Source organism: Papaver somniferum, chromosome 11, assembly GCF_003573695.1.
Source record: "Papaver somniferum cultivar HN1 chromosome 11, ASM357369v1, whole genome shotgun sequence".
In the NCBI taxonomy this organism is placed as follows: Eukaryota; Viridiplantae; Streptophyta; class Magnoliopsida; order Ranunculales; family Papaveraceae; genus Papaver; species Papaver somniferum.
In genome coordinates this window covers 130,646,900-130,658,888 of record NC_039368.1, presented here as the reverse complement: position 1 = coordinate 130,658,888, position 11,989 = coordinate 130,646,900, and the positions used below count along the sequence as shown (strand labels likewise).

Below are 11,989 nucleotides of genomic sequence, written 5' to 3'. Positions count from 1 at the left end.
TTTCGAGACACGAGTTTCTGCCGTTGGATTATTGCAGCACGGATGAACGTTTAAGATTTGGTTTGTTCTGGACTTGGCGAATAGCTCTTCTTCTAAAAATTACGAAAATGTTTTTCCGTCTCGTGCCGGAATTTTGAACTTTTATAATTGCCGTATTGTCGGTGAGAAGAGGTTTAATTTAAGTTAATAAAAAGGACAAACTGATGAGTTTGGTCACTTTGGTGCGGTTTGTCGGGTATCCAAAACCATTAAAACTAGAAAAAAAAAATATTTAGCAAATTAAGCAGCCAAGCAAAGACCATTAAACATTTATTCGAACACAACAGGAATAAAAATTTAAGAAAATTGTTTTCCTAGCTAGCTAGTAAAGAAGAACAAGACAAGCATTTAAACTCGGAAGATAATCAAAATTGATCAACATGGACATTTTTCAAAGCTGATATTGCTTGTTGTTAATAGGAATCCACTGAGCTACCCATAATGTGCTATTTAGTTAGCCAGACTCCAGGCCTGTGATTGAGTGTGGTGCGCTTTGAATATAATAGCTACTGTTTTTCTCACAATATAAATATTGAAGAACGTACGTTTGGTGATATAAAGTCAAATAAAAAGAGAAAACAACAAGTAGGAGGCTGCAGCAACTCAAGGGAAATGGTGGCTGACCAAAGCTGATTGGCTTCGTGATGAGAAGATGGAATTAAGGATTCAGCGTTGAACCCGGAGAGCTAATGCCGGAACATTACTTACCAGCCTTCATCATGCATTACGTAGTAGTACAAGTTGTACACAACCATACCAACTCACGATAAAAATGGAGAAAATGGGTCATTTGTCCAAATATTTTTAAATCACGGTTCAAATGGACGAGTAAAAAATAGTTTGAGTGAAATGGCAAAAAAAAAACCGGTTTCATCCTAGATTAAATTTAAAAAATAGCAAAGATGAAACTGGATACATTCTGTGTAAATTAAAAATAAGAAAAAATATTTGAAAATGGACACGATGAAATTGATTACATCCTGCCTATTTTTAAATTTTTGTCCATTTAAACAGTATCAAAATTTAAGGGCCTGTTTGGTACAGTTTTGAAAAACAGTTTTCAAAAATAGTTTTCCACTGTTTTAAAAACATACCCTTTTTTCCTTGTTTTCATTTTCGAAAAATTGTTTGGTAAACTGTTTTTGAAAACAAGGAAAACCAACTAAATCGGATCAAATGTAAATATTCGTCTAAGAGATAGTGATATTAGCCATGACTCACTTGCAGTCATTCCCCATCTCTTACTTTGTTCTGAAAAGAAGAAAAGAATAAAGAAAAGAAAAAAAGAGAAAACACAGAAAACAATAATTTGTTGTTTTCATTTTTTTGTTTTTAAAAACAGAAAACAGATAGAAAACATTTTCTGAAAATGTCCTTATCAAACGCGTTTTCTCCTGTTTTCTGTTTTCTCTGTTTTTAAAAACAGAAAACTGTTTTTGAAAACTATACCAAACAGGACCTAACTGTCCATTTCATCAAGAAATTGTTGATTTTGCTCTTTTTAACCAATTTTGTGATAAAAATATGAGTATTTATGCATCTCTATATCAATTTCACTTTCCACGAATAAATGTTTTGTGAAATTGTACTTTCATTTGTTGGTTTGTAAGGTAAAGAAAATCTTGAGAGGACTTCTTTTTGATCGGCAATAGTAAATTTAGTTGAAACCGAAAGCTCATGAGTCGTGTGAAGGCAATTACAACTCAATGCATTTGCACAAATGAGAGAGCCATAATGGCCATGCTAAACTAATTCAACAACAAGCTCATTTCAAAAGTTCATGAATTTGCACACAAAATTGTTTGTTTTGTGCAGTCACAAATGTCATTTTTCATGTAATTTTTGTGTGTGAACAACATTTACCGAGGGTTAGTATTTAAGTGGTGCTCTAGGTTCCGAGTTTCAACATACAAAGATCAAAGAAGAAGATAAAAAATAAAACAACACTATAATTAAACATAAGTTGGTATCATGGTCCGTAGCAGTAAATTCTTGTGAAATAGGAGGAAATTGATATGGATGTGATAAAAATAGCAGCAAGTCAAAACCGGCAAATGCCACGCGTCCGTAAATTACGAAAATGCTAGAGAGTGGATTTTGGCCATTAGTTTTGTAGACCTATCATCTTTTTAACCTTGATCTTTTTACTTATTTGTTGGCCATGAGTTGTGAATTTTTGTCCCATCTAATTAAATTCAGGTTTTCTAGCGAGCAAACTTAATTAATTCTTTATCCGATCGGCTACAGTTTTACTGAGCACACGGGAAAATCGATAATGCTAGTCTAGGCTACTTCCTCAAGATGAAAAAAGAAGATAAAGGCTAAAACCAAACAAAAGTATTCGAAAAATAAATTAATGAGACATTGGGGGTAATTGAAATGGGTTTAGGAAAAACGAGTAATCGGCATCAAATCATAAAATAAATAAACCTGTTCGAAAATTGCTACAGAAGGTTGAGAAATCAAACAGAAGCGTCACGAGAGGTGTGATCCACTGCCATTTGACCTATGCTATCTGGTACTATTTCTTGGAAAGGTGTAGCAATTATTCGGTTTTGTAATACAAACAATACAATTAAAAAAAGAATGTTGGCTATGAATTATGGTTTTATTCTGACTTCTCCATTTCAGCATCAATTCGCACATTTATTTTGTTCTCTAAATTCATTTGAGCAATCACAAATGTCATTTTTCATGTCATATTCGTGTGCCAATAACATTTATCGAAGTCTACTACTTAAGTGTTTCCTTAGGCTCTAGCCTCACGATGAAAATTAAAACCAAACGAAATTGGCATGCAAAGAAGTAAATCGATGAGAAATGGGAGGAAATTGAAACGGAATTAAGAAAAACAACTAATTAACCTCAAAATGTATAATAAAGTGGGAAAAAAGGTTGTGAGATTAAAATCCAGTATGATGATATTATTCAGTACATGTTTATGAAAGAATTTGTCAGTTTAGTGCAATGGTCAACAACATAATCCATATTCAAACTTTCCTTAAGATTTTATAATAGCATTCGGCTTGCATCTAATATTCAGAATTACCCTGTTAATATTTATCATTTGAAGAATTTGTCACTCGGTGTTGCAAAAAAGAAAAAAAAAATCTTGTTGCCCATGAATTCCGCGTTTATGTTATATGCAAACAGATTCCAGAACTGAGATTTAAGCTAAATTATGATCAAAATCAATTTTCTGGCTGTCAAAAATTAATCATCAAAATAGCTGCCATCTAGTTTGATTAGGTTTAAAATAGGAATTAAACCCCCCATTGTTCCCCATCTTAATTCTCTTCAATATCTTTGTGTTGTTCTATTTCCAAGAGTGAAACCAATAATAAATTCCAATAATTTCAGTCAAAAATTAATTCACGTCCATGTGAAGAAAGATTGTTTATATCTAACATTTGGGCTGTCTATATTAATTGCATCTCTCATTTCACCCTGGACACGTGGGGCAACTATCAAAGCCCCCTTCATTTGCTAAAATTTGAAAAAATAAATAATAAAAAAATTAAATTTCGAAATAAATAATGTGATATTTTTGTGTAAGAACCAGAACACGAGTGAATGTGTAAGTGACGGTGTGAGCATGCAAGGAAGCTGCACACAAGGTCTGAACAGAGAGAATTTAAGAGGAGACATTGATTTTCATATTATTTGACTACCAGCTATGCTGTAAAAATGGTTGCATTATCAAGCCTCAACTCTTACTGGAAAGTTCTTACCTTGATCATAGCCCCACATTCCACATTGTCCCATAACTCACATCCATGCTGGTTCTGACACTGCATGCAGTTTCTAAGAAAGAATGCAGAATGTTGCACTTTGTCTGGTGGTCCATTGTTTATGAATACATACATAACGCTATCAGTTTAATTGATTTTGAATTTTGCGTAAGCTTTTCTTTAGTCGTGCATCTCCTTTAGAATACTGCTAATTATTTATCCATAAACATGCCTGTAACATCGCCTTAAGATTTTGAGAATCCATTAATCTACATCAGATGTCATGTTCCTCGAGAATTTACGGGTATCCTTTTGTGAATTTCGTAATCTCTTGATAAAAAAGGAAAGGTGTAAAAGAAAGATGCATATTAGGGACGGACCTACCACTGGGCTAAAGGGGGCTAAAGCCCGAGGTGATCTTGCTAGTCCATAAGCCTAATCTCTTTTCTTTTTTTTTTTGCTCGACCAAGCTTCTAGTCCGGGTCTTAAAAGAAAATTTATACCTCCTGAGTCCGTCCCTGATGCATATGCTTACTCACATTCTTCATAAGTTAGCTTGAACACTTTGGACGGATGAAATAAACATCCTTAATGGCCACTCATTTCATTTCTGGATCTAGTTCCCCACCAAGACTCAATGTTAAACGTAGTACAAATCCTTTTCTTTACCTGATGTCCCTTCCTTCTTTAATCAAAAATCCTATTCCTAATCCTTCTTTTATTCACTTTTTCATTCCTCTTAACATGTTTTCTTTAAGATGGACATTGTTTATGTCGTACTTGTAAATGTATCTTGGGATTATTGTTAACTGTAATTGGTACATGTTCAGAGGAATAATTAGCTAGCTAATTTGGTGCTAACAAAGCGGAACAAATTCCTTGATTAGAACAAAGCAATGCAGCATTTAAAGTTTTTATTCTTTTAATCTTAAACACCAATACTTAGTATAAAGGGATTAGACTAAGAATATTTTGAATTAGTGAATGATGATCATTAGAGTATGCCATAAAAATTCTCTGTGAAAATGCCTTTACGTGTTCCAAATGGAAAAACAACTCAATTGTAGGTTCAACAAGTGCGGCAAAGAATAAGGGCCAGAGTCAATTGTAGTACATGCACTTAGTGTGTAAGATCAGTGGAACTATATATACCAACAACCTTATTGTAACCATGGAGAAGATGGTGAATTGGTGCTCTAACCCTTGCCTCTGAATTTCTTTGTTATAAATTAACCGATCTAACCAATGAAAATTTAGAAGAAAAAAAAAGTTATAACTACCACCATGTTTGTTTTTATTTTTGGATCATACTCTATTTTGATTTAACTTGACTTGTTTGGATCTGATTGAAATCGTCTGACTCATCTGGATGTGACTCAATATATTTGGTTTTCGAGCTAGAACTCGAGTTAGTGGCTTAATTTCATGAGTCCAAGAAATTTTGTTAGCTTACACATTTAAGTCCAAGTCAGTGGTCAACAATGGCGGAGCGAGAGTTTATAAATGAGGGGGACTGAAAAAAAAATTCGTGGACTAAACATAAAAATTAGGTGGACCAAATCGAAAATAAATGATAGTTCTAATGATTTTAGGGAGGGGGCTAGAGCCAGGGTTAGTCAACCCTTGGCTCCGCTCCTGGTGATCAAAGTCTGACTCAAATGTAAAAAAACAAATAATCAGACATCTGATTTGCTGCGAGTTTAGGATTGACTCAAATCTAGACGCGGAGTCAGGAGTGCTCACTTGAGCATGGTTTATAAAAGGGATACCAATTTTACTAAGTGCTGATACCGTTTCAGATAAGACAAAAAAATATCACTGATCCTGATCGTTGGATTGATGAAATGATATCGGCACTTAGTAGGACTGGTATCCCTTTTATAAATCGTGCACTTCAGAGGACTAGTAACTCGTAAATGGTTATCCAAAATAAAAGTGACGCAGAGTAGTAGCATTAAAATTTGATGGTAACATTTTCAGCTGGGGTTAGGTTTGCAAGAAGAAGTAATAACTCCATGCTTGTTTGGTGGTACTTGATTAAAAATCCTCATTACACCTCAAATGGACTACACAACAAAAGTAATAAGTGCTTTTTTCTTGTACAAAGTAACTTCTTTTTGGTGTAACTATATCCCCTCTAGAGGGTGTAATGTGATGACTAATGAGAAATCAAGACTCAAAACAAACAAAAGAGGGAGGGGACATTATTGTCAGAAGACATTGTGAGAAACCGAAAAACACTTTTTTGACTGACCTATAATAGTCTACTACTGTACACATTGCAGTATTTGGATTTTGTGGTATGTTCTTCTCCTCATTTCCACACTCCACTCCTCCAAAGAAAGAATCAAAACCCTACTTTAAAAAAAATAATTAAAGTTAATTAAATTAACATTTTTTTGTTCTCATTCGCAAGCATAATGCTGATTTATTTCTCCACTAAGATTTTTCTTAAATTGTTGGGTTACTAAAAAGAAATCCATATTATAAAGTAGATAACTGGTTGAACTCTCTAATAGATTGGTAAAATTATGCCAGAAAAATCTGTAAAATGATACCAACTACTATTTATTAGAGATAATTCTTCGTTTAACATTAGTCACGTGAAAATGCAGAAAGTGCAACATGCGTTTCTGTGTTGTAATCACATGAACTAAGTCCTACAAGGATTATACCACTTCCGTTTCCGAAAAAAATGGACCGAAAACCTGGATGATTATACTAATATTCATATACTGAAAATTAACATGAATCCGGATAGTTTTACTATCTGTAATACAGTGGTAAAATCAATTTCATAATGTTCACGGGACGAACGTATAAATCAGACAAACAAGATGACATCCTAATTAAATTAATTTAATTTTGGTGTTAGGTTAATCGGTAAAATAATGTCATATGCAGTGTACTTGTTTTTATGGCCGTAATAACTTCCATTTTTCAACCACCGGAAAATTGGAATAAACACCAGAGTCACAGTGTACTAGTGTGAAAAACAACCATCATACCGTTATTAAAACAACAACCAATGTACCCTACAGCCTTCATTTATTACCCTATCCACCGACCCTATGCTATTTAGCCTGCAGGTAAATACCCTCTGTTTTTCTTCTTTTCTCTTTCAACCGTTTTTGGGCCCAAAATATAAATAAAAGTGAAAATAAAATAATTAATTTTCAATTTTTTTTGTTTGTAGATTAATTAATAAAATAAAATAAATAAAAAAATTGCTTTCACTGTCCAAAGTTCCATATATAGAGGGGTCACCGGCTCCTCATTTTCCTCCAATCTCTTCTTCCTTCTCAGAAAACATACACTAGTTCCTCTGTTTCCTACTCTGTTCCATTCTTTCTTGGTTGGTTTTCTTCATCAGAAGTTTTAACTGATAAAAACCATACCCATTCATTCTTTCAGCTAATTAGCCCTTAGAGATCTCCGTTTCTTTCAAAAGTTGTTGATAATGGAGAAATTACAGAAACCCATTGTGTTAGTTTTGATGTTTTTACATGTTCTGAGTCCTTTGATGGTGGTTAGTGCTGGTCATGATTATGGTGAAGCTTTGACTAAGAGCATTCTGTTTTTTGAGGCTCAAAGGTCTGGTGTTCTTCCAAATAACCAGAGGGTTAAATGGAGAGGTGATTCTGGTCTCAATGATGGAAAAGCCAGTGGGGTAAGAATCAAAAAATCTCTCTTTCTCACTCTTTAAACCTCTAAAAACAAAAGGTTAGCTTTTGATTTTGGAATGGGGAACTGAAATTTCTTGATTTTTGATTTTGCAGGTGAATCTAGTGGGAGGATATCATGATGCAGGAGATAATGTGAAGTTTGGATTACCAATGGCATTCACTGTAACGATGATGTCTTGGAGTATAATTGAATACGGTTCTCAAATGTCTAAAAGTGGTGAATTAGGACATGCCATGGAAGCTGTCAAATGGGGTACTGATTATTTCATCAAAGCTCACCCTGAACCCAATGTCTTCTACGGAGAGGTAACAACATCGAAAACCCAGAAAACAATTTTACCATAGATCTGTAAATTGGAGTTCTAAAGTGCAAAATCTTGGTTTTTTTTTGGTTTGATAGGTTGGAGATGGGAACACAGACCATTACTGTTGGCAAAGACCAGAAGACATGACGACTGACCGTCAAGCTTACCGGATTGATGCCAGCAGACCTGGTTCTGACCTTGCCGGAGAAACTGCGGCGGCAATGGCAGCTGCATCCATTGTGTTCCGGCATTCTAATCCATCTTACTCTAAACTGCTCATTACTCATGCTAAACAGGTATAATTATTATTAATCTCCCTAATTATTACAGTCTATTTTACTACTAATAATTACAGTCATTAGTCTCAGTAAATTATTACAGTCATTATCACTCTCACTGGAGTGTAGTAGTAGGGTTGTACTTTTTTTCTTTTTTTAACCTTTTAGATTTCACATGGGGTGCGCATGTTAGCGTAATTTCGGAAAAGCGTGATTATCGGTCTAACATGCGCATGCTTTTGATGGAATTAGTATCAGCCGTCGATCTGGTTGACTTTTGATCTTGATTTGGATTTGCAAAAATACAAAATGTTTGATGCAATACCAGCCGTTGATGTGTGTGACTTTAAATTTGAGAATCTTTTCAAAAGTTTGTTTGAAACTGTTTTTTGAAATCGTGTCGGTGCCTTTATCTAAATGTCCAAATTGCCCCTGATGCCCTACAATTTAAGGGTCTCTGTTACATGGGCCTAACAATTGGACCTCCGGAGAGGGTCCATGTATTTTGTTTGACAGGTTCTTTTTCATTTTTGTTTGTGTGGATGACAAATTGGAATTAACATTCCCCTTTGCTTATTGATTTTCAGCTGTTCGATTTTGCCGACAAATACAGGGGTAAATACGATAGCAGTATTTCGGTTGCTCGTAAATACTACCAGTCATTCAGTGGCTACGGAGTAAGTAAATTCATCCATAAGTATTGCGCAGCACCGAGTGTTTTCAAATTTGGACCTCTTTGCAGTATACCGACTCACAAATGCTGTGATGCTTTTTGCAGGATGAGTTGTTATGGGCCGCAGGATGGATGTATCAAGCAACTAATGAAGACACTTACTTGAACTATTTCGCTAGTAATGCTGATAACTTGGGAGGAACTGGTTGGGCGATGACCGAGTTCGGTTGGGATGTCAAGTACCCTGGAGCACAAGTTCTTGGTGCCAAGGTATAATTTCTAAACTCAAATTGCATTATGATATTCCAAAAGCCATAGTCATCTGTTTCATTGGATCTAACTGCTTGATTTTGCTTCATGTGCAGTTTTTATTGCAAGGGAAAGGTAAAGGAAATGCTGAAGTGTTTGAACAACTCCAAGAAAAGGCAGATTACTTCATGTGTGCGTGCCTTGGAAAGGGTAGCCGAAATGTCCAGAAAACTCCTGGTGGCCTTCTCTTCCACCAGAGATGGAACAATTTGCAGTTTGTTACAAGTGCGGCTTTCTTAATGACTGTCTACGCTGACTATCTTACTACTGCTGGGAAAACTGTTCAGTGTCCTCGCGGTACTGCCACTCCAGATGAGCTTCATGCCATGGCCAAGTCTCAGGTAGAAATTTGATATAAAATTCAGTTGGATTCGATGAATTGAGTTCATGAAACGGCTTATGATCAGATTGTATTTTGTTGAATTTTATAATGAATGTTTGATTTTCTTTGATTTCAGGTGGACTATATTCTTGGAAACAACCCAAGAGCAACCAGTTACATGGTTGGTTACGGAAACAACTTCCCACAGCAAACTCACCACAGAGCATCTTCAATCGTTTCCTACAAGGTTGACAAATCGTTTGTTACATGCCGTGGAGGGTATGCTACTTGGTACAGCCGTAAAGCTAGTGACCCAAATGTGCTCACTGGTGCTATTGTTGGTGGACCTGATGCTTATGATAACTTTGCTGATGAACGAGATAACTACGAGCAAACTGAACCAGCTACATACAACAATGCTCCACTTCTTGGAGTACTGGCTAGACTCAACGGTGGTAACGGAGGATATAGTCAGGGTGCAGTGGCAGTTATATCACCTAAACCAGTCGTCACTAAACCGACTCCAGCTCCCAAACCAAAACCCACACCGGTTCAAAAGCCAAAACCAACTCCAGCTCCAAAACCAAAATACACACCAGTTCAGAAGCCAAAACCAACTCCAGTCAAAGGTATACTTTCTGACATTTCAATCAATTCATAGTTTACAAATCCTAGGATTCGTTTAAGATTTGCTCGGTCTTGTATTATTGATTTTTCTTAGCTCATAAATTTGTTTCTTGTGTGCAGCTTCATCATCAAAGATCAGCGTCACACAAAAGGCAACAACCACATGGAATGCCAAAGGAAAAACATACCACAGATACTCCGCCACGGTAACTAACAACTCTGGGAAAACATTGAAAGAACTAAAACTGTACATAGACAACCTCTACGGTCCAGTTTGGGGACTTACAAAGTCTGGCAATGCATACACATTCCCATCCTGGCTCACATCCTTACCAGCTGGTAAAAGCATGGAATTCGTTTACATCCACGCAAACACTCCAGCTGCAGTGTCCGTCTCAAGCTACACTCTGGCTTGAAAACACAACAGATAACAAAACTCGTCAAAGTTTAGAGCAAGTAAGTAAGAAAGAAGAAGTTTACTACTACATGGCTTGTTTTTCTTGGGTTCGTAGTGTAAGAATTGTGCAGTTATACGACAGTCCTGGGAGAATGTTTTTTTTTTTAAGCATTTTGAGTGATTATGATGAGGGGAAAGAGGAGGGATAAGTAAACAAGAGAAAGACAACAAGAGTGGAAGCTTAGGGACAGAAAAGAGTGAAGAGACGGTATCATATTCGAGTGCTCATCCTCTTTCTATAAACCCTTTCCACTTTACTTTGTTATATATACTAAGAATTTGAGAGAGATACAGAGAGACAGAAAGGGAGAGATAGTGAGAGTTGAGGGGTGCATATATTATTGAGGTGCCTCTCAATTGCAGTTTCATGGAGTCTTTTAGTTTAGTTTTTCTTTGTATTTAAACAGTTTTTTTCCTTTTTGTTTTTCTTTTGATGTTGTGAGCTCTACAACATTCTCTTGTTTACTCCTTATAATAGATTACAGTTTGTGAAATCGGAATTATGGTTGATTTTCTCTTTTGAAATCATGTTTGTGGTGTTCTTCTTTTTCTCTGCTGCAAAAATGAAACTTAGTGTTCATGTAGTCCTGTTTTCCTTTTGCTTCATTTTGTGAATTTGGTCCTGAAATGTTGTTCTGACTCAAGTCTTAAGTAAATGTGAACAATGTCCAATCTCTGGAGGAAGTTCATCAGACGAAGCAATTCTTCTAAGATGAAGCTTGAGAATTTGGCGAAGATATCCTTTCAAAACCGGAATTGGGTCCGAAAACTTGTTTCCCACTAAGATATCCTATCAAAATTTAAAAATGAATACCAAACTGATTACACAAGTGGTTCAACCCAATTTCTCCGGTTAAATTGTTTCCTTAAAAGTGAAAGACTAATGAGTCCATCAAGTTTTGTGATATCTTTGAAACATGGCTACCTAAACTTCAAAACACTAATAATTAAGCAGAAGAAATCGAACTATCATCATAAGTAGTAGTAGCCCAGGTAAAGGCAATGAACCTCTTACTCATCTTTTTCCTTTTCTCCGTTGAAAAATAAAATTTTATTGCTCATGGAGTTATGTCATCCTCTTAAGTCTTAACATGAGCTTCATTCTCGTACCTCCCGGCTTTGATAGGCTTGTTGGGTTTTTGGTCCTTTTGCCTCCTCTTAAAACTAACAATGTAACATAGGTGATACTTAACTCACTAAGCAATATGATGAGTCATTTTATGTGTGCCAATCATAGTAATACTGTGTTTCATGTAAGTTTGATGTGCTAAACAATCATCTATTTTGTTTTCCTTTTATTTAAGTAATGTTCGAAGTGGAGAAATGAGAGAAAAATAGGAAAAACTATATCTAGAAAAACAAATAACTAAAGTAAACAAAAAATCAAGATCTATAAAAATGGATACCGAAATGCTGGAGGAAATTGGAAAAAAGCAAAATCAGAGTGACGCACGAGGAATATGGAAGGCCCATAATGCACATGTCTTTGTACAGATGGAACCATCCAGTGAGGGTTTGGGCTTAGACATGCTTTTGCAACTGCTTTCCATCCACATTGATTC

At 35.6% G+C, this 11,989-nt stretch overlaps 1 protein-coding gene across 1 annotated transcript; it reads left to right on the top strand.

Moving 5' to 3' along the window:
• Positions 1-7,056: 7,056 nt before the first annotated feature.
• On the top strand, positions 7,057-10,952 carry LOC113321295 (endoglucanase 6-like). Its single transcript, XM_026569191.1, has 8 exons — positions 7,057-7,440; positions 7,550-7,762; positions 7,857-8,057; positions 8,627-8,716; positions 8,818-8,982; positions 9,078-9,362; positions 9,480-9,972; positions 10,091-10,952. The coding sequence occupies exons 1-8, from the start codon at positions 7,231-7,233 to the stop codon at positions 10,384-10,386; spliced, it is 1,953 nt and encodes a 650-aa protein (XP_026424976.1). The 5' UTR covers positions 7,057-7,230; the 3' UTR covers positions 10,387-10,952.
• The last annotated feature ends 1,037 nt before the right edge of the window (positions 10,953-11,989 follow it).